Source organism: Antechinus flavipes, chromosome 1 (genome assembly GCF_016432865.1).
Source record: "Antechinus flavipes isolate AdamAnt ecotype Samford, QLD, Australia chromosome 1, AdamAnt_v2, whole genome shotgun sequence".
NCBI lineage: Eukaryota > Metazoa > Chordata > Mammalia > Dasyuromorphia > Dasyuridae > Antechinus > Antechinus flavipes.
The window spans coordinates 98,347,883-98,375,759 of NC_067398.1; the positions used below are offsets into that span (position 1 = coordinate 98,347,883).

A 27,877-nucleotide genomic window follows, 5' to 3' on the forward strand; every position below is an offset into this window, starting at 1 on the left:
TTAGAGTTTTAGCCAGATGTTCAAGTCCCAACTCTGCTCTTTGCTTAGGTGTGTGACTTTGGGTAAGTCACTTAATCATTTGAGAAGTTGTACTAATCCTAGAGTCAGGAGAGAGAGAGAGAAAGCGAGAGAGAGAGAGAGAAACAGAAAGAGAGAGAGAGAGAGAGAGAGAGAGAGAGAGAGAGAGAGAGAGAGAGAGAGAGAGAGAGAAAGAGAGAGAGGAGGGAGGGAAGGAAGGAAGAAGGAAGGAGAGAGAGATAAGAAAGAAAGAAAGTAAATTCCATTATTTTTCAAGCAAGAAGGTTAAAATATGTGATACATAATTTACCCCACAATTATAAAGCCAGTGTTAAGGGTGTGGGCTACTTCAAGGAGGCACTGGGTGGTAATAGGTCCTCTTAGGCATTGAGAATTAACTGTTAGGCCCTGTGAGATGGGAAGCATTCCAGCTTCCTGGAGCTTTATTAGAAGTACTCTGTGGTCCATCAGTCAACAAGCATTTAAGTGCTTACTCTGGGTCAGGCATTATGCTCAATGCTGGATATATAAAGAAAGGAAAAAACAGCTCCTGCTCTAAAGTAGCTCTTATCCTAATGGAAGAGACAACATGCAATCATGTACATGCAAAAAAAATTATAAAATAAATTGGAATTCATTTCAGAAGGAATGCACTAGCTTTGGGGGGTGGGGAGGAGATTGGGAAAAACTTCTGGGAGAAAGTGAAATCCAGGAAAGCTAGAAGGCAGAGATGAGGAGGGAGTGCATTCTGCAGTGCAGATGCAAATGCAGAGTTTGGAGTTTTTTTTTTTTTTTTTTTTTAAGGAAAAAGGAGGTCAGAAGAGTAAGAACATCAGAAATGAAAAAAAGGTTCAAGTTATGAAGGACTTTTGAAGCCAAAGAGAGGATTTGCTATTTCATCAATCAAGGAACCAGGGGAATTTATAAAATAGGAGGGACAAGATTAGACCTGCCCTTTAGGAAGATCACTTTGACAGCTGAATGGAGGATGAACTGCAATAGGGAGAGATTGAGGCAAGGAGACTAAGTAGAAGACTTGCAATAGTCCTGGTGATAAGGATCTGTACCAGAGTTGTGGCAGAGGAGAGAGATTGCATAAGTACAGACAACAAGAATCAACAACAGATCAAATACAGGGAGTGAGTATGAGTAGGGAGTCCAGAAGGACATCTTGGCTGTAAGCCCTTGAGAATAACAGAGAAGTTTGGAGGGAGTTTTTAGGGGAAGATAATGAGTTCAAGTTTTAGATAAGATGAGTTTAAGGATTTTCTCTTTTAGTCTGGGTGGAACACTCTTGAACAGAGCATGCACTCTTAGCCTGACAGGTTGCTATCCTAGCAAATCTAACATCCTTCCTCTTAACATAATGACGCAGTGCCTCAGAACTTTTAAGACTTAAACATGTGTTAACCTATATGAAATTGCTTGCCATGGGGAAGAGAGGAAGAAAAATTTGGAATACAAGGTCTTGCAAAGGTAAATGTTAAAAAAAACTATTTGAATAAGTGGGCAAATCCAAGAGGAAAGAAAAAAAATGTAGATAGTATTTTAGAATAGTTAGTGTCAGTAACTCCTTCGTTTTCAATTGTGCAGTTTCTATTGGGAATAGAACAGTATTCTATTCTCACCTATACAGGCACTCACCTATATGAAATAATTGGAGTAAAATAAAATACTATTGAAATGTGAAAAAGAAGAAGAAAAAATAAAGTTAGGCAAAAGCAAAAACAACAATAACAACAAAAAACCCTTAGAAATGTGGCTGAAAAAATTAAAATCCTAAAACCTGAGTCCAAAGTAATATATATATATATATACATATATATATATATAAACAGAATTGGCCCCCAAGATCCACAAAAGGATGTAGGACATAAAAAAGTAAATAAAACTGGGTCTCAAACACTGAGAATAAAAACAAAAAGAGTATATTTTCCGATGAGAATAAGAAAACAACAATGGCCTTGAATTCTAATGCTTTACATTTCATTATTTTTTTTCAACTTTGCTGCTCTTCAAATGGCTCTTTTATTTCAAATTTGCATTTAGAGTATTATTTTTAGAAATGATGCCTTAGATGCCAGAGGAGATAAAGAACTGGACCCAAAGTCAGGAGGATCCAAATTCTAATCCTACAAATGCTTGGCAGAAGCAGGCATTTTTAGTTCAAGTTGTGCCTCCAAAAAGTAGCACAAATGTCAGGAAAATATGAAAGCCTAAGTTTAGTACCATGTACCAACTTTTAAGTCCAATTCCAATCAAATCATGATGATGAAACAGAAATATATATATCACTGAATATTAACATTGATTATTAATGAATTTACAAGACAAATTTGTAGAAGGAACATATGTAATAGTATGTAACCAATTTGCTAACTGGCCATATAATTTGGATTCTATCAGTTATGTTATGGGGACAAGGAGATGGGATGTTCCTGTTTTTCCTTCTCTGACATATTTTCCCTAGTCCTGGCTCTTGTGAATGTTTTGGAGTATCCATGTCTCCCTTCCCACGGGCCCAAGTGTTCAGATATTTTTCGTGATCCTGGGCAGAACAGGGAGCTGCTTTTCTGGGTTCTGTGGAACATGTACTATTTTTAAAAAATTTTATTTAATAATAACTTTATATTGACAGAACATGTACTATTGAAGGAAAAATTCTTTTTTTTTATTTTTTTAATTATAGTTTTTTATTTACAAGATATATGCATGGGCAATTTTTCCAACATTGACCCTTGCAAAACCTTCTGTTCCAAATTTTCCCCTCTTTCCCCCCCTCCCCTCCCCTAGTTGGCAAGTAGTCCAATACATGTTAAATATGTTAAAAATATATGTTAAATCCAATATGTGTATATATATTTATACATTTATCTTGCTGCACAAGAAAAATTGGATCTAGAAAGAAGGAAAAAAACTGAGAAGGAAAACAAAAATGCAAGCAAACAACAGAAAGAGTGGAAATATTATGTCGTGGTCCACACTCATTTCCCAGTGTTCTCTCTCTGGGTGTAGCCGATTCTCTTTATTACTGAACAATTGGAACTGGTTTGAATCCTCTCATTGTTGAAGGGAGCCACAGAAGGAACAATTCTTTAGCTACAGGTAGAGGAGATAGGTTAGCATTACTTCTGCTAACCTTAAGGGCCTATAGGCCTATGTCAACTATTGGATGTTCTGACCTTGGCAGCTGGGAGGGAAAGGAAATGGAGCCCCATCAAGGCCCCAGGGCACTTGTGTGAGGTAGGAGAGTAAATAAGAGAATGGCTAATAAAAGAGAGAACTGAAGAGAGTAAATATAGGAAATGTTTGTTTTCCTTTATTAGTCAACTTCTTTTATCTTTGAAGTCCTCCTGCTCTAAAAGTCTACCTTAGTTTTCTTTCTTCAGCCCCTGTAATAGATTTCAATAGAATGGCAGTCCTAATTCTCTGGACTGTCTTTCCTATGTTAGGAAAACTCTTCAACATGGACGTTCATTCCATTCTTGGCCTTTAAAATTGGAAGTTTCTTCTGTCTCTCCTCTGATTGGCTGGTTCCTTCAAGAACCCCCTTTTTTTTTCAGGATACCCAGGCCAGCCAGATCTTCATTCCTAAGCAGCTCCTGTCTCTCTACCATGGCCTTGCTGTGAGTATCTTTATCTTCCCTCTTGTTCCTTTTAAACTTTTTAAAAATATCTTGTTTTCCCTCGTTGTAATATAAGTTACTTGAGAGCAGGAACTGGCTTTATGTTTTAATTTGTAGTCCTAGTGTCTGGCACATAGAAAGTGCTTAATAAATATGCTTGTTGACTGATTAGGTAGACAGATAGAGATGAATGGATGGAGACATAGAAAGATAACCATTAATTGCTTATTATGTGCCAGGAACTGTATTAAGCACTGGGGATATAAATACAAGCCAACAAGACAGGTTGTGTTATCAGACACATTCTAACGTAAGGGACAACTGGAAAGGGGATGGGTAGGATATGGAAGTCTGGGCTCCAGCAAGATAAGATAAATGATAAAGATTTTCTCAGCCATTTCATTTTACCCTTCAGCATTTCTTAGCAAAAGCCACAAAAGAAGTTGTTAATGACTCTCTTTGTGAGTTTTCAACCAAATCTATGAAAAGCTACATCAAAAATAATGAGATTATAGTCAAGCCCCATGTACCAATTCATCCAGTCTCTCTGAAAAATCAGGTCAGATACCTCTTCATTAAGAGAGTTACATTTGGGCAAGTCTAGCCTATGGTGTCTCTTTAAGGAAGCAAAGGTGAGGATAAGGCATATCTAACCCTGAGAGAGATTGCTCTAGCTTGAAAGTTATTGTCTCTCTACTATATAGAGTTCAAAGATTAATTGGCAATTCACTAGGCTCTGCTCTCTGCTATGCTAGCCCAGTTTTTGCTGCTGTAATTGAATATCATGTCCCTGTCTATAATTTAGCTTCTTTTGGAAGATGAAATGAGAAATCCTGAGAAATATGAGTTTGGGCTAATTGGAGGTTAAACTCATTTTAGTTCTAGGCATACAGATTGAGAGGCAAAGTCTTGCCAAAGAAAACAGTACAGAAATAGAATTAAAGAAAAACAAAAATCTTTGTGTCATATTCTGGAGTGTTATAGCAATTTACCATGGTTTGTAGCCCATTAGAAAAACTGAGAAGGCACAGGTCCTGAGAGAAGCTGTCCTTTATAGTGGGAAGGTCTCAATTGTCAAAATATATTAATTTTCCAATGTGAATGATATTCTTTTTCCGTTATATCTGGGAAAGAGAAATGCATGGAGAAGCATGGCACAATATGTTTCAAAATCCCTGAAATTTTGGTGAGAGAAATCTTGGGATTGAGAAACTAGGCAGGCCACTTAATAACCTGAAATCTTAATCTGTAGAATGGGGGGAAATCAACTCACTGTTAGTAGAATCACAGGATTTTGAGCTAGAAGAGAACAGTCTATTTGCATTTATTAAGTATTTACTATAAAGAAAGACTAATCCTTCCCCCCCCCAAAAAAAAACCCAACTAAAATCCTAAACATAATATCCTGTGCTTGCTCTCAGGGAGCTTATAATCTAATGGGAAAGACACTTTGCAAACAAATATACAAACAAGCTATACAAGAGAATATATATACATGTATACAAGAAAAACTGGGTGTAATGTCAAAGAGAAGGAATTAAGAGAAGAAGGACTAGGAAACGTTTCTTCCAGAAGGTGGGATTTCTTCAGACATATGGTGGGGGACATGATAGATTGTCTTCTTTTCATGACTTTGGATATGACAGTCAGAAAACCAATAATTAACACTAAACTGAATAAAATAAAAAATTAACACTAAGCTATAGAACGAAGATCTCAGCATTATTTAATTATTACTGTGTTCAATTTGATCCAAATACATCTTTCTAGTTTTATTTTTAATCTTTCCCACTGAAAACTTTGCCCATCCAGCCAACAGGTCTATATATTTTTCCCAGAAGATGCCTTGCGCTTTACTGTTCCCAGGCCTTTGCTCACATGGTGTTCCCCATCTAAAAAGTCTCTGTGCCTTCTCATGAGCAAAAATTTAACTCATTCTTGATGGTTCAGATTAATCTTTTCACCTTCATGTTGTCTTTTAGTACTACTTCAATTCATAATAATTTATGCCTTCTCTGAATTCATAGTACTTGTTATACAATTTACTTAGAAATTAATCCTCTAATGTTGTAAAATATATTGGCCAAATCACTTTATCTCTCGGTACCTCATTTTCTTCATGTGTTAAATGAGGGAATTAGACTTTGAGGAATGGCCTCTTTGTCTGGCTCTTTATTGCTTGAAATCTGAATAATATAATGATATGACATTGTTGTGTTATCACATATTAAAGTATTTTATTCCTAGAAATTATGGGAATCTCTTATTGATATTCTAGAAAGTAGTACTTTAAATATGTATTAATAAAGCCATTTTAAAAATTGATTAAAAAATTGTTCATAGTCACCGCATACATTTGGAAATTAGACGGAAGTTTACTCTCCTTATATAATATTGTTTTTGTGTTACAACTGAAATAATGAATTTTTAAAATGAAAAAGTATTGATATCTTTTGTTTTTTTAATATCAATTTTTATTTCCAAATAAATTTCCCTACCATCCATTGTAACAAAGACTTAAGAAATAGAGGGGAAAAAAAGAGCAGTTCATCAAGTTAACCAACACATTGAATCAGTAAGTATATTCAATGTTCTGTACTCATGATTTCCCATCTCTGCAAAGAAGGGAGGGAGGTACATTTTATTATTTCTTTTTGAGGACCAAATTTGGCCATTTTGATTAGATGCTATTCCTATTTAGTATTTTTGTTGTTGCTTTTCTCATTTATGTTGTTGAAGTCTATTTGTAGTGTTTTCTTGGTTCTGCTTACTTCAGTCTACATTAGTTCATAGAAGTCTTCCTCAATGATTCTCTGAATTCTGCATAATCATTGTTTCTTATGATTTACTAATATTTTATTACCTTTCATGTATCATAATTTGTTTAGCCCTTCCCTAAGGATGGACATCTACTTTTGTTTCTAGTTCTTGACTATGACAGAAAAAGGTGCTGCTGTGAATATTTTGAAGCATAAGGAGTCTTTTTTTTCTTCTGTTTTTCATTTTCATGGAATATAATCTTACAGTCAGTCAAAGGGAAATAGAAATTTTGGTCACTTTATTAGTATAATTCCAAACTGTTTTCTCAAATGGTCGAATCAATTTATAATTCTACCAACAGTACATTGGTGTGTCCATCTTTTCATAGATCCTCCAATGTTGACTCTTACCATCTAGTATCTTTATCAATTTGCTGAATGTGCGGTGAAACCTGATGTGTTTTGATTTGTTTTTCTCTTATTCTTGCTAATTTCAAGCAATCTTTGTAGTTCTTCTTTTGGGACTGTTTATTTATATACTATAGTCACTTATCCTTTGGAGAAGTTGCTCTGGATCTTCCTAACTTCTATATTCTTTATACTAGATCTTTACAAGAGATATTTGGTGCAAAGACTTTCCTTACGTGACTACTTCCCTCCCTATTCTATACCTAAAAGCTTTTGAAGCTTCTGTAATATCTAGAACTGAAATCTCAAGTGCTTCATGAAAACTTCTCAGGATAAACTTAAATTCCTTGAATTCCCCTTTCTTAGAAGTCTTTCAGTCCTAATAGTTTCAGTCACACAACTCTCTATAGTTGGCAGTCTTGTATTATTTCCTGTGTGTCCATCTTGTCTATCTAAAAGTACTATAAATTTCTTGATTAGTGAAGTTTTTTTTTTTTTTAAATACATTTGTATCTCTCATGGCCGGTAGCATAGTATAAAGCAATTGGACTGAACATAGCAAATTTAAGGCTCTCAATACTAGCTAAGCTACAATCTAGCTAGGCTGCAAATTATACCTTTTCAGATTCACTCTTTGCATCCCAATCTTTTGATTGGAAGAACAAAATTCTCATATGGTAGGTTATAAGGCATTCAGCCAAAGTCATACTTGCTAAGTCTTGGCAGAACGCTTATGATCTAATAATACCTCTTCATTTCAAGTCAAAATAACCATTTTGTCCACATGGTCATTAATTTCTGAAAAGCAGGCAGTGCTTGTCCCAACTTGGTATCATCTGTTCTCATGAAAACCAGTGAGTAGGTTAGAGATGGGGGGTTGTGTGCTGGAGTGCTGTATCAGTTGAATGTTGGCCAAGGCATTAAAAAAATCAGATTACAGAGCAACCCATGCAGTAAAATATGGCCGAACCTCCTTGTTCAGTGTCCTTTGTTCCTTTCCATTTCTGCCATAGGCCTGTTCATTTATCCTGTCTTTTAAAAGCTCCCCTGTGCCTTATACAGAGCCACCTGGGAGGTATCCCCTCCCAATAAGTACATTCTTTGCTCCCAAAAGTTTCTGGAAATGTAGTTCTGAAATTGTTGTTCAATTGTTTTTTTTTCAGTTGTGTCTGAGTCCTTAAGATCCCTTTTGGGATTTTCTTGTCAAAGATTCCTTCTCCAGCTCATTTTACAGATGAGGAACTGAAGGCAAACATAATTAAGTGATTAGCCCAGGGTCACACAAATAGTAAGTGGCTGAAGCTAGATTTGAATTCAAGATGAGTTTTTCTGCCTCCAATTCAGATACTCTGTTTACTTTACCACTATCTGCCCCTAGTTCAGGAATAGAAAATTTATTAAGACACAGGTCTGCCCCAAAGCTTTTTAGGAGCTCCTTATAGTCCATCTGGGAAGCCTTCAATATATACTAGAGAAACTACTCAGCTATTATTCATGTTGAGTCTTAGCACTGTTCTTGCAATTGACATTATGTATAGAAGAAAGTTGCCTAGTGATTTTTCTCAAAACACTGGAAAACATCCTATCTCTTTCATGTAAGCTAGCAGTTCTGAAATTTTTCTACTTGGGAATCCTTTTGGGTTTTGATAAAACTTCATTGCTCACCTTTAAGATACCTTTTGGGTTTAAAAGCCTATGATCCTAAAATTCTTTGTAGAAGAGGCAACCTGATACAGTGGAAAAAATATAGGATTTAGAACTGGAATGGATGATTTAAGCAAATTTCTTCATTATATTAATGGGGAAAATGAGGTACACAGAGAGTAAAGGACTTCATTTGGATCATACAGATAAATTAATGGTTATGGAATTCAGACTTAGTTCTAAATAGAGGGTATCAGTTTCATGTATTTATGTAAATAGAGACGTCTTTTCCTATCAATCAATATTTTTAAAGCACCTATAGTGTCAGGCATTGTACTAACTACTGGGAATACATACAAAAAGAGGCGAAGGAAATCTCTATCCTCACTCAAGGGTTACAGTTCAATAAAGGATACAATGAGCAAATATATATACAACAAGCTATGTACAGAAAAATAGGAAATAATTAATGCTAGGAAAGCACTAAAATTCAAGAATTGAAAAAGGCTTCATAGGTTTATTGTGAGGATTGGATGAGACTAAGCATGCAAGTGTTTCAGAAATTCTAAATACTTTACAAATATGAAGTATTATTATTATCAGTTATAGCCTATATTTCATTACCTTCACGATATCTTTAGTTCCTAAAAATGGAATAAATTTAATCTATGTTCCCTAAGAAAGAATTTTCTTATAAACCCTCTTTCTTACAGAGAAAATAAAGAGATCTTTATTGGAGGGAATGATGCTGCCTTACAGAAACCTCCCTGGAATGCTGGCTCTATTTAGGTAAGCAGCCTTGTGTAAGCCCTTTTATTCTCTGCTATAAAGTTTCCAATACATAGTTCTTAAAATCTTTCCCAGGCTTTACAGTTCTTAATTGTCACCCTGTCTGTATTCAAAAACCTCCAGTGGCTCCCCATCACCACCAGGGAGAGGTTTGAAGATAAATGTGTAACAACTGGATAGGTGGAAAGTGGAGGTGGCTGGGAGAGGAAGATGGATTGAGGAATTGGGAGAGGAGTAATGTAGAAAGAAAAATGTTTTAAAATTTAATCTGCATTATTAACATTTTCTCTATCACTTTAAATTTTATTAAATTCTATACAATCAACAAAACAATAAATCAAGCCCTGATTTTACCATTTGAGATTTCTAAGGTGTAAATGCTCACTTTGAGCTGGTTGGAGCTAGTTCCATCCCCCTTCTTTCCTTCTTTACCCTTCCTTTCCACCCATTCCCTCTCCCCCACTACTTCTAGGATGAAAAATAAAATCTCTTTTTGGCCTTCAAAGTTCTTTATACCCTGATTCCTTTCTAGAGTTTCCAATCATTTTACCTCTTCCTTCCCTCCAAGTCCTCTTTGTCACTGGTCATTTTGCTGTTCCCTTATGCTTGGAGCTGTCTTTTTATCTCTGTCTCTTTGTTTCTCTGACTTCCTTCGAGTCTCAGCTAAAATCCATCTTCAAGAAGCTTTCCATTATTTCCCCTATAGCTTATATATCTTTATTTGTATATGTACAAATATATACTGTTGATTGATGACTAATTATTGAAAGACATCTGCATGGTGTCCTAGAAAGTTCCCCAGTTTGGAGCTAGTACACCTAATTTATAATCCTGTCTTTACTACTTGAGAATTATGTGGCCTTTGGTAAATCCCCTTACTTAAATGGAGTTGGTTTCCTCAGCTGTAAACTGAGAGGATTGAATTAGAGGCTCTCTAAATTCTCTTTCTTCTATAAATCCCATGACCTACATGGTCCCATGCTGTTTCTTCTAATCCTAGGGAATTTAAAGAATTATGAAAATCCTCACAGTGAGAAATACTATTATTGATCACAAGATATTCTTACATTCCCACAAATTAGTTTTTTTCCCCACATATTGGATATAAAAGATATCAAAAACATTATCCTGAACCCTAAAACTAAATAATTTAATTTTTTTATTATTAAAACTTTTTAATTTTCAAAAAATTTGCATGGACAACTTTTCAACATTAACCCTTGTAAAACCTTGTGTTCCAATTTTACCCTTCCTTCCCTCCACTCCTTCCTGTAAATAGCAAGTAATCTAACATATGTTAAACATGGTAAAAATATGTTAAATCCAACATATGCATACATATTTATACAACTATCTTGCACAAGAAAAATCAAACAAAAAAGGATAAAAATGAGAAAAAATAAAATGCAAGCAAAAAACAACAAAAAGAGTGAAAATGCTATGTTGCAATCCACACTCAGTTCCCACAGTCCTCTCTCTGGGTGTAGATGGCTCTCTTTATCACAAGATCATTGGAACTGACCTGAATCATCTCATTGTTGGAAAGAGTCACATCCATCAGAATTGTTGTTGTTGCCATGTTCAGTGATCTGGTTCTGCTCATTTTACTTAGCATCAGTTCGTGTAAGTCTTCCCAGGTCTCTCTAAAATCAGCCTGCTGATTGTTTCTTCTAGAACAATAATATTCCATAATATTCATATACCATAATTTATTCAGCCATTCCCCAACTGATGGGCAGCCACTCAGTTTCCAGCTTCTTGACACTACAAAAAGGGCTGCCACAAATATTTTTGCACATGTGGGTCCCTTTCCCTCCTTTAAGATCTCTTTGAGATATAAGCCCCCAAACTGAAGAATTTATCTATGTTCTGGATTATTAATAATTTCTCACTGTGGAATCAAAGAAAAGAGTTAAGCCAAAGGAAAGGTCCAAAACAGGTTTTAAATATTAAAAGGAAACATCTTAGGTTACATTTTTGCATGCCTCATTACTTCTTTAAAACAATGCATCTGATTAAAAATTAACTAACATAATTTCACTAGAGTTAAGCTAGGATTAATTGTGTAATTCTAATGAAACAACTTATTGAGGGGATCAGGTGGGCCCCTAGGATTTAGCACTTAGAGGGAATATTTAGTCCAAAGTCCTTAGTTTAATAGGTGAGGAAAGAGGAGCTCGGAAAGATGATCTTGTTTCTTCAAGTTCATAGAGAAGCAGAGGCAGGAATAAAACCCAGTTGTCTGAATTCCTAATTCAATCTTCTTATCATCCTACCCTTTTTTCCCCCTTTATACTATTTTATGTTTCCAAATTCATGTAAAGAGTTTTCAACATTCATTTTTGTAAAACTTTTTCTCCTTTTTTCCCTCCCATCTCATCCTTTTCTACTTCCACTGAGAGCTTGCTTCTTCAATCATCCCCCTTTTCCTCCAGTGTTCAATATCTCTTTATCCACTGACTCTTTGTTTGCTGCTTATAAACAGGTCTCTTTTAATTATTAAAAACAAAACAAAATAAATTCACTGGACCCAACCATCCCGTCAAGCATTGTTCTATATTTCTTCTCCCTGTCAAAGTCAAATTTCTGGAAAAAATACTGATCGCCTCCATTGACAATCAACACTAATTGCTTTAAATTCCTCAATTAACTTCATAACTGCTGATATTTGGTTTTACGTCTCATTTCTTAATTAGAACTGATCTCTCCAAGCTTACTAACGACTTTATATCTTGTGGACTCTTCTCTTTTCACCCTATTTGATCTCTCTACAGTGTCAAACTCTGTTGAAGACTCTTTCTTCCTCTATGCTCTCATTGTTTTTAAGACTTCTTTCTCATTTTCTACCTGTCTAACTACTTCTCATTTTTCTTTTCTGAATTAAGATCCTGACTCCTAACTATGGTTGTCTTCTTTCTTTATCTCTTTATACCCTCTCCTTTGCTGGGCCCTGGTTAGTCAAATGATTCTCGGATTTGTGTCTGTTGAACTTCAGACTTGGATTGAATTTCCTTTCCCTTTGTCCACACTTTGGTAAGGGAGTTCATCTTTATACTATCTTCTAAACTTAAGTCTCTTGCTCCCTTATCTGATTTCCCTATTCATGCCTTAGCAAGACTCAGCCATGTATAACTGATACCATCTGCTTTTTTGCAGTTTTTCATAGGCAGCCAAAAAGAGCTTGAGAAAAATAATAAAGCCATCCTGATTGGGTCCACTACAAATTTATGTTATATGATCTTAAGTAGATCTCAGAGAGGCAAGGAAATTCTTTGACCTAAATGTTTCAGTATTCTAGTCACCACAATGGCTTTTCCAAATCCTTGTACCTCTTCTCAAACCTCCCCTACCCACTTAGGTGAAAACCTTGTCTCATCATTCATTGAAAAAATCTCTTTCCAGTTCCAACTTCTCTCCTGTATCACATAACCTCTCTCTTCAGTGTCATATCACCAAGTAACTATTGGATATCTTAAACTGGACATTCTATAGATGTTTTAAACATAACATGGGCAAAACAGAGCTTATTATCTTTCCCCCCACACCTTCCTCTTTTCCAAACTTCCCTGTTGCTGTTGAACTCACCAACATCCTCCCAATCCTGACATTAGACTTTTTGACTCCATGCTTTTTCATTGACTTCTTTACTTCCCAACCATGCCTGAAATGCTCTCTTGTTATCTCCCAGGTTTCAATGGCTTTCTTTACTCACTCTGCTCAAACCCTACATTCTGCAAGAGATCTCTCCTGCTCCTTTTACTCTCCCCAGCTGCTAATGCCTTCCTTCTGAAATTTTCTCTAGCTTCTCCTCTATGTATCTTGTATATATATATATATATATATGCATATATACATGCATATATATGTACATATATACATATCTTGTATATATATAAGATTATAATTGTTTTCATATTCTCTTTCATTAGAATGTGAGCTGCCTAAGGGTAGCTCCTATTTTTTGCCTTTTTTTTTTTTTTTGGTATTTCTATTGTTTTGCAAAATGCACATGTGAGCCTAATAAATGCTTCTTATTGTTGAAATTTAGATTGTGATATTAGATATTAAGGTAGCTTGGCCTAGTGAACAAAAAATCAGTTCCAGAGTAAGGAAGAGTTGGATTCAAGGCTAGTCTTTTATATACAATGGCTGTGTAATCCTAGACAAACTATTTAATGTGCTCATTTCTATTGAATTTCTGTTTAAGCTATAGAGCTGTTGCTACTCTGTCTTGGAAGAAGTTTCCTCACTAGAAGCTCCCTACATCAATCTTGTGGATTAGACTTAAAAAACAAAAAGAAGCAAAAGTCATATATATATATGTATATATATACATACGTATGTATATATATACATATATATGTATATATATACATACGTATGTATATATATACATATATATATATATATAATATTATCATTGATGCTGGAGAACATATTTTAACATTCTTCAATCTCATCAAAGTGAGCATTACTTCTGTTAATATAGATGTGAATCCATTTATACCTCTCATTTTATGCTATTTATGTCCATCTCTTTTTGTAAACTTTCTGTAGTGGTGCTATTCAACCTGCTTGAAGCCTTCTTCTGAATTTTTTTTAATGTTCTATGTTTTATTATTTCAATTTAGTACTCCAGACATCTTCCACTAGTCCTTTTAGTCAGCAATAATTTTTATGCTTTTGACATCATAGTATTTCACATTCAGCCTCTATGTAGCACCATTTAGAAAATATAGGATGTCCCAAAAAGCTTAGTGCAATTAGCTTTAAGGAATTATGGCTGGAAAATGGAAAGATTTTCATTACACCTTTTCTATTTATCAATTAAGGCATTAACTCCTAGAGACAAGGAATAGCTTGCAGTTGCTGTACAATTTTCCAAATGGGTGTAAACCAGATCTCTTCCTTGGATCAAGTTCCATTTTCCATTAGCAGGGCCTGGTAGACTAACACTATGCATTGGATGTTGATCTGTTTGTCCTAATCCAGGTGACATAATTTTGCTGGTTTTATGATAGCATTGCAGAACCAAAGATCCAGAGCTGGAAAGGAATTTAGAGATCATTTAATCTAAAAACCCTCATTTTACAGATGAGAAAACCAAGGCCCAAAGATATTATCTTTAGTTTTTATGTACTCATTTATTTTGGTAAAATGAATATATTTTGAAGGTAAAGTTTCAAACCACTTCAAGAAGCACTCTTTCTAGAATTGAGTTTTTTTATCTTATATCTTTTTTTATCTTATATCTATTTTCTTTTTTATCTTATATATATTTTCTGTATCCATTATTGTATTGTTCATTCAACAAGGATTTATTAAGTGCCTTTTTATGCCAGATAATAATCTAGACATTGAAGATATGAGGGCAAAAATATGAAACATTCCCTTTTTCAAGATGTATACATTTTATCAGCAAAGTTGTCATGTACACATAGGAACACACACAGGACGAATATATGCCAAATAAATACAAGGAAGTTTGAGGGTGAGTGGGACACTGGTAGTTGGAGGGATCAGTAAAAATCCCTTGTAAGAAAATGGTACTTGGAGCTGTGTGCAGCTAAGTAGAACAATGGAGAGAGTTCCATTTCTGGAGTTGGGAAGACCTGAGTTCAAATACAGCCTCAGATATTTCCCAGCTGGAGCATGGAGAATGGAATGGAATGGGGAAAGACTTGAGGCAGGTGATTATGAGGCTTTTCCAACAGATGCGGGGAAGTGATGATGGCTTAAATTAAGGTGATGGTTGTGTGAATAGAGGAAGGGGAATGGATTGGTAGATATTGGAGAGGCAGAAAGGAGAATATGGGGGATATGAAAGATGAGGGAGAGAATAACTAAGCATTTATTAACTGACTGCTGTATGATGGGCACTGTGCTAAGCTGTGGGTGGATTCATAGAAAGGAATTCTCAGGCTAATGGGGGAGATGGTATGCAAATAACTATGTACAAACAAGACAGACATAGGATAAATTAGGAGTAATTTCAGAGAGAAGAGATTAATATTAAGGGGGATTAGGAAAGTCTCCTAGAAGGTGGGATTTTAGCTGTGAATTGAAAGAAGCCAGGACCCCAGGAGATGGTGATAAGGTGGGAGAGAATTTCAGGAATAGGAATTGAATAAAACACTGAAGTTATGAACTTTAGGAATTAGAGTAATAGTGGTATCCTGGACAGAAATGAACAAGTTTAAAGAATGGCTGTAAAGATAAAGAATTATGTTTTGGACATGTTTAATTTAAGTTCTGGGTCCAGAATATCCAGTTTGAAATGCCCAGTGAGCATAGTGACACAGGGCTAAAGCTCAGGAGAGAAATGAGAGCTGGATATCACTATTTGGGTCATCTTCATTGATGCATCCAAATGTCACATAATTCCAATTTCTTTTCAGAAGTACAGATTTAGGATCATATATCTTAAAGCTGAAAGGAATTTTAGAGATTGGACTATATAACTTTTCTTTTATATGTAAGGAAATTGAGGGAAAGTATCTCTCATATGGAGCAATTTGGAACTATACTCAAAAAGTTATATCCTGAAGAGACATTAAAGAAGGGAAAGGGACCCATATGTGCAAAAATGTTTGTGGCAGCCCTTTTCATAGTGGGGCTAGAAACTGGAAATTGAAGGGATGCCCATCAATTAGAGAATGGCTGAATAAGTTAGGGTATATGAATGTTATAGAATATTATTGTTCTGTAAGAAATGACCAGCAGGATGAATACAGAGAGGCTTGGAGAGACTTACATGAACTGATGCTAAGTGAAATGAGCAGAACCAGGAGATCATTATACACTTCAACAATACTATATAAGGATCAATTCTGATGGAAGTGGCTATCTTCAACAGTGAGAGGATCCAAATCAGTTCCAATTGATCTGTAATGAACAGAACTAGCTATACCCAGAGAAAGAACACTGGGAAATGAGTATGGACCACAATATAACATTTCCACTCTTTCTGTTGTTGGCTTGCATTTTTGTTTTTTCTTCTCAGGTTATTTTTATCTTCTTTCTAAATCTGATCTTTCTTGTGCAACAAGATAACTCTATAAATATGTATACATATTGTATTTAACATATATTTTAACATATTTAACATGTATGGGACTACCTGCTATCTAGGGGAGGGGTTAGAGAGAAGGAGGGGAAAAGTTGAAACAGAAATTTTTGCAAGGGTCAATGCTGAAAAATTACCCATGGATATGCTTTGTATATAAAAAGCTATAATAAAAAAAATCTTAAAAACCAAATGTTAAAAAAAAAAAACTATCTCTCATATGGTACCCTGCACAGATAAGAATTAGGAAAAGAGGAATTAAAACCCAGAGCCTTTGACTAGAAATCCAATACATACTGTTTCCATTATACCATAATTTTAAAGTGAAACAACAACAACAATAAAAAAAACCACATCCTGATTGTGACTCTCATCAGGAATAAACAGGAAAGATCAAGTTCTCTTAGTCATGTAGGATTATATAACTATGATCACAAATGACTTTTGGTAGAAGGGCCATCAAAATAATTCAGTTACAGTAAATACAGAATTCTTATGGCAATTACTCTTTTGAAATGGAATATCCAAGTAATCTCCCTTGTCTATTAGAGGGAGATAAAACATCATTCTGGCCAGGAAATACTGTGTACAACAGAAATCCATTATCAAGATGAGTTTATTCTTTTATGGAATGAGGACTAATTTATATTGTAATTCATGAACTTGAAAAATCACTTTTATATAGAAAAAAGAAACTGACATTTTTTCAGGGCAAGTTATGTTAGGTGCTTGAGTTCAAACATGATTGATTCATAATCGATTATTATTGGCTTTCTTAAAATTTTTTTTTTTGGTTTTTCATTACTTCTTTTTTTTTTTTTTGCAAGGCAATGGGGTTAAATGATTTGCTTAGGGACATTCAGCTAATACTCATGAAATGTCTGAGGTCATCTTTGAACTCAGATCTTCTTGACTTGAGGATTGGTACTCTCTCCACAGCACCACCTAGCTGCCCCTTAAATATTTTTTAGTATAGTGTTTCCCTTATTTCCTTATTTCATGTTTCAGATTAATTTATTTAAAGTATTTATGAATGAAGATTGTTCAACACTTCTGGTTACCAAAGGGTGTATGTTTGTGTGTGTTGTAGGTGTGTCTGTCAACTCCCACAGCAATAATAGGTAGGGACATGAACAATTGCCCAGGATCAGAGTTATTATGTAGACAGAAATGAGTATTTGTAAAGTAAATTGATATAGTCTTAGAAAAGGTGGGGTTATATATGGACAGGAAGAGTGGGCAGGAAAAAGTATGAGGGATTGGAGGGAACTGGAAGGAATGAGCATGATAGAGATGTGTGTTCAAGGGCATGGAATTGCTTTGCTAGAAAGAAAGAGGATTAGATATCTGGGATAGGTGACTTTGTCCAATCCTTGGTCTTCTTTGAACTTTGAATTGTAGTTAGAATAGAGACTGGAAATGGGAGATCCAGAAGTCACTCTTGTCAGAGAACTTTTGTACTCAATTCTAGATGACTCCCCAACATCAGAAAAGTTCTTATGGATTTATGTAGCAAAGAATGTAACAAAAATAAGTTTTATCCACAAAAAATAATTAATTTTGGATTTGATTCTTTATGTCAAAGATCTATTGGGAGAATTAGGTATCTTTTTGATTAGGAATAGATTTTAAAAAAAAAATAAGACTGCATCTTTATTTAAAAAAATCACAAAACCCGAGTTCTTTTTGTATCCTTTCAGAATTTAAAGCGGTGAAAATTATAAACAAGAGAGAAATACATAGTTATGGATAAGTTAAAGATGCTATCATTAAGGAAAGTTATATACCAAGGAATTCGGGTTGCAAATGAAACCTATAAATGAGAACCTTTATGCCTGACTAAATCTTGCCTCACTATCATGCATAAATTGAGTTCATTTTTCTTTTTCTGAGTAATTTCTGAGCAATCACTATTTTTCTTGTCTTTAAGGGTTTGGCTTAACAAAAGGAATTTCAAGGAAAATTATGTGTGTAACACACATAATACAAATAGGACATTTGAAAATAAGAATGTTTGTTTATTAAATTGGATTTCATTTCTCCATTTGGCTTTCCTCTCTATTTCCAAATAAGATTTGGAGCTGAATCATAGGTCTAGACTTGCAAGTGCCTCAAACCCAGTTCACCCAGTTTCACCATTTCATTTCAAGAATGAAGAAATTTAAGTTTAGAAAAGTTGTCCAAGGTGACACAAGTTGTAAACGAAACGAAGGTTTTCTGTTTCTCAAGCCAGCTAGCACTTTCAACCCATCCATTTCAAAGAGGAAGAAACTGAGGTTCTGCGGGTAAAATGACTCATTCGTGCTTATACAGTGATTAAGTGGCAGAATCGAAACCAGCTTCTTGGATTCTATTTCAGCAGTTTTTCTACCTCCCTAAGTTGCCTTCAAACGGGCCTAGATGGACCGGACCTATGACCTTGGAATTGTCAGCGCAGTGATCCGACTAGCCCTGGACTCTCATTATCCCTCATTAAACACAGCCCAATCTTTTCCATCCGGAAAGATCAAGCAACCCGGGATGGAGCAATCCTCCCCACCCTTTTCAGCCTTGGAGCGTAGAAGGGGCGGAGGGGAGGACAGCTGTAGGGGAGGGAAGTTAGGCTGCAGTGTAACTGGGAATCTAAACAAACACGAAGCCGGTAAAAGACTCCGAATTTTAGCTGCGGGTCAAAACTTCGCTGCAGGTGGAGACGAAGGGGAAACAAATTACGGTTTAAGGCGTCGAGGTTAAGACCCGGTAAGAGCCTGGCGGAGTGGGAGGGCTTAAGGGCGGGGGCGGGGACTGGATCTGTAACCTGGTTTGCCGCGCAGGAAGGAGCGGGGGTGGGGCCTGCACGGGTTCCACTGAATGAACCCAAGAGGGAAATGGATGGAGAGAAGGGGCGGAGCCTGGGGCTGGAGGATGGGGAGGGCCGCTCCCCCCTATTCCCTTCCCCTCGCCCCGCCCCCAGGACGGCGCGAGCAGCAGAGCCGCTGCGCGGGGCTGACTGGGGAGCTAGGACGCCGCGCTCGTGTCCGCCGGCCACAGCCCGGAGTTGAGGGACTGGGGCTCCGGGCGGCTCGGGGGCGGCAGCAATAGCCACGGGAGGAAAACCAGCGGGAACATGGCGCTCGTAGGCAATGGAGCGGAGCACGAAGCGGACGAGGTGCTGGGCCGGGGAGGGGTACGCAGCGGGGCGGGAAGACCCGGGGGCCGACCGGGGGGATGAAACTCGGCAGCTGGGGCCGGGGCCATGGGAGCCGAGCTGCCCGGGCCGGAAAGGTGGAAAAGGACGGGCAGGTGACCCCGAAGCCGGGGTGCGAGCACTGGCAGGGCGGCAAGTTGTGTGAGAGCGGGGAGGGGGGTGGGAGGGCGGGGGAGAGAAACTTAGGAGCGGAGAGAACAGAGAAAGAGAGAAAGAAAGGAGAAGGGGAATGGAGAGGGAAGAAGAGGAGGAGAAGGAGAAAAGGAAGGAGGGGAGGGAAAAAGAGGTGGAAAAGACATGGAGAAGAAGCTGGAGGAGAAGAGAAAGGGGGAGCTTCTGGGCTCAGTGCTTCGGGGCTCTACTTGCGCCTGGCCCTTGTGCACGTCTGGGGAAAGGAGGGGGTTTGTTTTTCCATGTTAGGAGATGAGGAAAGGGGAGCATTTGGGGAAGAATCCCGAGGGAGGAAAGTCCTGTCTCCCCTCCCTCTATCCCCCTCTCCCCTAAACTGCACCTCTGGGATCACTCACCTCTCTGCCCAGCCTGCCCTTAGCCGGGGAAAGACAGCAGCCCAGAGTCCCCAGCCACCTTAGGATGGAGGAGGAGGGAGGAAGGGAAGAGCAAAGGAGGGAGGCCGGCTGGAGAGCGGTTCCTGCTTCTTTCTTTCTCTCCTTGTCACTCTGGGCTCAGAGTGAGGAAAAGGAGGTTCGTGAGCTGTCAGTGTAAGGGATACACCCCAACTCCTACCCACTTCCTCTTTCGTGATTCTGTCGGAGCACCTTCTGGCTCCACACTCCCGACCTGTTGATTTATTTGCTTAATCCTTGCTTTAGGCAGTTAAGGGAGAAGGTATAATTCTTAATGCAAATTGTGATAGATTAGGAAAACCATTTGAGTTTTGCTGATTACGGGTTCTTTTCCAGCGATCGAATAACTAAATAGGAGGAAGTAGGTTTAATAATAAGCACTGCTTGAGGTTTTATAATGCTTCAAAGGTTGCAAAACACTTTTGGGTACATCATTTCATTTGAGCTTCATAATCCTGTGAGGTAGGCATTATGAGTATTCTTAATGTTTTGTTTACTTTTTACACGTGAGACATTTATCTGAGACTAGAATTTAAGCAGTTCCCTAATAGCTTCAGAACGACAAAGTGACAAGAGATGGAGGTTTGAATAGGGAGCTTTCTAACTGCCCACCGTTTTATTCACTATATTTCAAGCTTTCAATTTCATATTTAGTTTCATTAGGGCCTAAATGTTGAACATCCAGAGAGTTAGAAGGGTAGGGGGAGACATCTCCACTGTTTCCTGTTTCCCAAATAAAAATTTCTTGCAAAACAGAGAAAATACCAAGGAAATACCTCCCACGATAGTAAGGGTTTAATAAATGCTTGTTGTTTGATTATCTATTATTTATATAGCTCATTAAGGTTTGATCCTCAGTCTTTGCACTTTTGTTCTTCAGTCAGGGTATGACTGTCATTTGACTCCATTTGGAATTTTCTTGGCAAAGATATTGGAGTGGTTTGCCATTTCCTTCTCCAGCTCATACAGATGAGGAAACTGAGGCACAAAGGATTATGTGACTTGTCTAGGGTCACACGACAAATATTTAAGGCTAGCTTTGACCTCTCTGACTCCCTCACCACGTAAGCTGCTCTTTGCTTGCACCTAGTAAGCATTTAATAAAAGTTTGTTGACTAATTCCTCTCAACAGCCTTGTAAGGTAGGTGTCATCGTTATTCTCATTTTGATAGGTTAGAGAGCTTTCTAGCCTGAACCCATCTTTGAGAATACTTTTAATTATGTTGCCCAATAATCTAGGAATGCCAAAATTATAATCGCATAGCCTTGTGATTAACTGAAGCTCTTCATTGCTTATGAAACTTGTAAACCACACATAAAGATGAAGGATGAAATAAATTATTTAAACGGATTCTTTATTGTCATTCAAGTCTGTATTTAGAAATTATACCTTTTTATTATTCATAGCTTTTGGCTATCTTTTTGGTATCATATCGGGCTAGCAAGTTCCTTTTATGCCTTGGTTAATTTTTCTCTGCAATTAGGTTGATACTTAACTTCCTCCCTGCACTACTGTGAGAAATGGTATACTGTGTTGGATAGATAAATTCTTGGAAGAAAGATACTTTGGGAAATAGAGAAGAATCTATCTTCTTAAAATGAATGTTTATGAGCCTCATAACTTGATTTGTTTTAACTTCCACTCATATCTGAAAAATACCATTCTATCTCTCTTTTACTTTTCTTCCTAAATTGATTTCTTCTAGTATTTTCTTAAGATATCTACATTATCATTTTCATCATCTTCAGTCTTTCTGTCAGAAAAATAGACTGAATACCTAATCTGACATTATTAGGACAAAAGGAATCACAGAATTATACTTGCCCTCTGAAAATTAAAATCTGTAAAAGACAATCTATTTCTATGGCCACATAAAAGACATACAGACAAAAGAGTAAAATGCAATATTGTTAGACAGTAAGAATATTTGAAGAATATGCAGTTCAAGAGCAAATATGTAGAAAACAAGGGCAACTTAAATGCACAGTTAGGATGACGGGTAGGGTGAATGACTTGTTATTTTAAATGCACAGAAAAGAGAGTTTTCCTAATTTTTATTCATGTAATGTAATGGGAGCAAGTTTGAAAATATGTGTAAGTAAAATGCACAAAATTCGGAAATTTCATTTAGTCAAGTTGGCATTCCTTTTTTGTAAATCATTTTTGCCAGCAGGTAGCTAATGTAACTTACTTTAGCTTGACCACCTTTTCTTTTCCTATTATTTTTGGGGAAGCTTCCTTGCCTTTTCAACTAAACAGTGACTAGGCTAGTAGGATGATCTACAAAGAAAAGGTCTAGATAATCCACAGACTAAATTGTCAATCCATGAATAAAAGTTGGTGGTACAAAGTCATTTCAGAAAACCGAGTCCTCTATGCTTTTTTTATTAGTGTCTTTAAAACTTTTAAAAGTCTATGACATATTTGTGAAAATTTCCTCAAGTTCAGCTATCCTATATATATATCCATCCATCCATCTACATCTATATTTGCTATTCTTAACATTTTCTGTCAGGAACTTCTTTGGCAGTGCAGTAAAGTCCTTTTTTGAATTGTGTTTTCAAATAATTGAAGAAAATAGTACACTTCAGTTAGAGGTTAGTGAAAATAAAGGTGTAATTTTTTTTCTCATTCCAAGTTTATGTACTCCCCCAAATCTGGCTGTGAATTCTTTGGAAGTTTGTGGGTCTCTAGTTCTGTGGTTATTTACTTCACTTCATCCATATTTTCTCTATCTTTGTCTCACCCTAGCTATTTTCTCTATTATAATTTCTGCCCTTTGCCTACTTGTTCACAGTTCTATGTGAGGAAATCTATGTAGTCATGGCATACTAACTTCAAGAGAAGCCAAGACACAGGATCTGTATTAGGTGAATTTTTAAATTGGGGAATATAATGGGTAAGTTTAAAATAGGAAAGAAAAAGGTGTCTCCTTGAGCACACCTCATGACTTTTTCACTGAATCGTATTGAAGAACATTTAACAAAGCCTCTAACAGTTCTTCATTAAGTGTTGTATAAGTAAAAGAAATAATATCTTCCCTCAAGTAACTCCTGATTTCTCCTAGTTGGGGAGAAAAAAATAAGTAAATGAAATATCTAGAGAATAGTTCTAAAGCCACAGAATATAAATTTATTCCTAGATAGAATGTTTATAGTTTTGAAAATGGTTAGAAGAATTTTTCCCTTTGCTCTTGTTGAAATTTTAATGTATGTAAGTGTTAAATAAAAATTATGATGCTGCTGTAAATTTTGGGAAGGTTTTCTAATCATGTGTTTGTCTTTTTTAATTGAGAAGTTAATAGGGGAAATGTATAGCTTGATATAATGGAGTGTGTTAAAATTGTCAATACTAGAAAAGGTAAAAGGTGAAGAAAGAAGGCCTGTGTGATTCAAGCCAGACTTTGTTTAGAAAGCATAATGTTGACAGATTGATCCTAGTTTAATTCAGACTCCCCTTCCCCCCCACTTAGCTTAATTAAGCTTAGATAAAATTGAATGTAACAGTCTTAAAAATAATATAAAATTAACCCCCATGACTAACTTTCTTCTGTTGAGAGTAAAAATATATAACCCTATATTTGTAAATTGGTAATGTAAGTTACTAATAGAAAAATGCAAGCGCCTCAACTCAATCCCAGGTTAACAAACATGCCTTTCCACCAATATTTTCTGCTTTAATCTCTCTAAATCCTACTTCACTTAAATCCAGCTTATTTGCATGTCATTGCATCATCTCCTTGATGTCATGATCCTCTTTAAGATTGAAAGACAAACAATAAAAACAACTCATTCTTTGTTTTTTTTTTTTAATAATTTTTTATTTTCAAAATACATACAAATATAGTTTTTAAGCATTCACTCTTATAAAACCTTTTTTCCAAATTTTTCTCCCTCTCCCCTCAGACAGCAAGTAATCCATTGTATGTTAAATGTGCAATTCTTCTAAATGTATTTTCACATTTATCATGCTGCACAAGAAAAATCAGATGAAAAAGGGAAAAAATGAGAAAGAAAACAAAAAAAGCAAACAACAACAAAAAAGTGAAAAAACTATGTAGTGATCCACACTCAGTTACCACAGTCGTCTGGGTGTAGATGGCTATCTTCATCACAAGATCATTGGAACTGGTCTGAATTGTCTCATTGTTGAGAGCCACGTCCATCAGAATTGATCATCATATAATCTTGTTTTTGCCGTGTACAGTTTTCCTTGTTCTGCTCATTCCACTTAATATCAGTTCATGAAAGTCTCTCTAGGCTTCTCTAAAATTATCCTCTTGATCATTTCTTACAGAATAATAATATTCCATAACATTCATATACCATAACTTATTCAGCCATTCCCTAACTGATGGACATCCACTCAGTTTCCAGTTCTTTGCAATTACAAAAAGGGCTGTTAAAAACATTTTTGTACATGTGGGTCTTTTTCTCTTTTTATAATCTCTTTGGGATACAGGCCCAGTAAAAGGGTAGGCATAGTTTGATAACTTTTTGAGCATAGTTCCAAATTGTTCTCCAAAATGGTTGGATCGGTTCACAACTCCACCAGCAATGTATCAGTTTTCCCACATCCTTTCCAACATTCGTCATTATCTTTTCCTATCATCTTAGCCAATCTGAAAGATGTGTAGTGGCATCTCAGAGTTGTCTTAATTTTCATTTCTCTGATCAATAGTAATTTAGAGCATTTTTTTCATTTAAGTAGAAATGTTTTTAATTTTTTCATCTGAAAAGTGTCTATTCATATCCTTTGACCATTTGTCAATTGAAGAATGACTTGTATTCTTATAAATTTGAGTCAATTCTCTATATATTTTAGAAATGAGGCCTTTATAAGAACCCTTGGATGTTAAGATTTTTTCCCCCAGTTTTCTGCTTCTCTTTTAATCTTGAACAACAGTATATTCTTAAAAATCCAGCTTATTGTTACCTCATGGAATATGATGTGGTAGAAATTTTGATGATTCTAGGGTCATAGAATCCTTTATTTAGAACAGAGAGAGATCTTAAAGATCATCTAGTCAAATAATCTCAGTTTTTACAGATAAAGAAACTAAGACTAAAACTAAGATGTTGAATGACAAGATTACTTGAAAATTAAATAATGAGGATAGATTTTGAATTCCATTAGACCCCCAAGCCTCCTTCCAAGTCATGGCATAGGTTTTAATCTCTAGTGTCTTATTATTTGGAGAAGTCATTTAATGTCTCCATGCCTCAGTTTCCTTATCTGTAAAATGAGGGAATTGGATTAATTAGTCTCTGAGGTCTCTTTCAATTTCAAATATGGGACAATTCACACATTTATATGTTTATATTTATTTATCTTTCTATGATATTATATCTTACTATGATATTATAAAGAATTCTTAGATCCTTACAAGATGAGAACTGCCTCTCTTTAGAATACATTTATTATAACATTTTATTTATACCTTTTTTTTTTTTAACCTTTCTTACAGCATTAACCATAGTCTTGCTTTTTGGTTGTATTTTGATATACCTGTCTTCCCAACCAAAAGGTAAAAGATTTTTTTTTGTTTGTTTGAGGAAAGGGCTCATGTCTTATTTATCTTTTTATCTTCCATAGAGCTAAACAAGATACCTCTGCCCTAAGTTAGGGGAGACACAACACAAAGGAGAGCACAAAGAGAGACTTTTGGCTATTTTTAATGAAGTATGTATTTTAAGTGTCAGCATATTACATGCTCTGTGTCATGTAGATATGTAATGGTAGAAGGAGCACTATCTTCAAAGCCTAAGACCCAGACTCAGGTACTTATTACTTGTTGATTCTGGGAAGATAATTTAGTCTCTTTAAGAATAATTCTTTCCTCAAGAATAATTCTTATAACTATAAACCTCAAATTGTTGTTTTAAGGAAAGTACTTTGCAAACCTTAGAATGCAACACCTAGCATGTTTTACATTGAAGTCTATTAGTGTAGACAAGGGTTCTGATTGTTTTTTGTTGCTGTTGTTGAGGCAATTGGGGTTAAGTGACTTGCCCAAGGTCACACAGTTGGGAAGGGTTAAGTGTCTGAGAACAGAATTATACTCAGATCCTCCTGACTTCAGGGCTAGTACTCTATCCACTGTGCTACCTAGCTGTCCCTAGGGTTCTGATTTTTAAAGATTACCTAGGGTCTGTATAATACCTTCTCTTGGCTACATGTAGTGAATTCTCAATATATATTTGTTGAACAAATGTATTTGGTTAATGAATCTGGATTCTTTTGGACTTTTGGTTTTCTGTGATTTAACCCTGCTAATTGATTACTTCATCATTCTCAGTGAGAATGATCATTTCAGGGAGTGTCCTGAAATTTCTGGACATTTATAGAAGAGATACTGAATTCCTTAGAACATAAACTTTTATCTTCTTACCATGTCCTTACTTTTTAAATAAATATCATCATTCTTTCATTGGTTAGTAGAACTCCTACCTTCTAGATCTTCCTGCCTGTGCTTGTACAATGACTCAATGTATGCTGACTATTCCCCTTGTTAAGAAAGGAGTTGTATTGTCTCGTTTTCTATTCTCTTAGACTTTTTTTTAATATACTAGACCTGTGTTTTTTTCAGTGTAGGAAATGCTCAGGAAATAATTTTTCTTCCAATGAAGATGCTGTGACTTAGAGAGTCATCTTGGAGGAAATGAGAAGTGATGTGATTTTCATAATGATTAGACCATTTCAGTTGCACTGACAACTTATTTGTGGATCTGCCTTCCATGTAGTTCCATATCTTTTTAAAAAATATTTTACTAGAAAGGGAACTTATAATTGCTAAACCTGTCTTAAGTAGGACAGAGTTAAGCGAACAGGAAATATGTAGTAACTTTTCCATCTGTCTCTGCCTCTCCCCTTTAAATATATCTAGTTTGAAATAATCAGAATAGAATCTAGTGGGAAAATTCATCTTTGAAGTTTTAAAGTGATGATTTTGCAAACTGTACTAAAATATTTAGAAAAAACAGACATATTTCAGGAATTACTTAGGTTTATGTTTCATTTTTCATTACAAACCCTCTTACACTTAGCACCTGAAATACAGAAATAGCTTCGTTTATCTTGAATCTGTGAGTGACTGGATTCCTTTTTTTTTTTAAATTGGTATCTTTTGCTATTATCTTACCTATGCTTCCCACTATATTCCCCCCTACCCTCCTCTTCCCCAGAGAGCCATTCTTTGGAAGAAAAAAAAAAGTTTAGTAAAGCTAATCAGCCCAGCGAAAAGTCTGAAATGATTATTGTTTTTCACACATAGAACCTCTTCTGCTAAGAAGTAACAGGCAATTTCCCACATCTCTTTTTTAAAGTTGTGATTGGTCATTTTCACAGCATTCAGTTTGGATAGTTTAATTTTTTTTTCATTTGTATTGTATATATTGTTTTTAACTTTACTTTGCCTTAGTTGTTAAATCTTAGCATGTTTTGCTATATTCATTGCATTAATAGTTTATTAGCAATGTGATATTCCATTTCATTCCATTACTAACTATGGGAGTTCCTCAAGGCTCCCCAAGGCCTCTTTTCATTCTGTGTTACCTTAGTGATCTCATCAGTTTCCATGGGTTCAGTTATCATCTCTATGCATATGATTCCCTGATCTGTATGTCTAACTCTAATCTTTTTCCTTTGCAACTGCTTCTTGGCTATATGACTGGACATCTCTAATTGTATGTTTTGCAAGTATCTCCACATCTCAAATATAAACCAGAATTTATTATTTTTTTCCCCAAGTTCTTTCCCTTTTTTAAGCTTCTCTATTACTATTGAGGATTATCTG

At 35.9% G+C, this 27,877-nt stretch overlaps 1 protein-coding gene across 3 annotated transcripts in view; it reads left to right on the top strand.

The window, feature by feature from the left end:
* Positions 1-2,822: 2,822 nt before the first annotated feature.
* Positions 2,823-27,877, top strand: part of TTC39B (tetratricopeptide repeat domain 39B) — a 136,560-nt gene continuing 111,505 nt past the window's right edge. Inside the window, exons 1-3 of one of the 3 annotated variants that reach the window (XM_051987159.1) lie at positions 2,823-3,261; positions 3,582-3,644; positions 9,169-9,244. Coding sequence is in view for 1 of the 3 variants with exons in the window: in XM_051987139.1 (XP_051843099.1) it covers positions 19,417-19,458 (42 nt within the window). In the remaining 2 variants the exon portion in view is untranslated. Of the gene's footprint in view, positions 3,262-3,581; positions 3,645-9,168; positions 9,245-18,558; positions 19,459-27,877 lie in introns of those variants that run through there. The other 2 variants (XM_051987169.1, XM_051987139.1) reach the window with 2 other exon arrangements.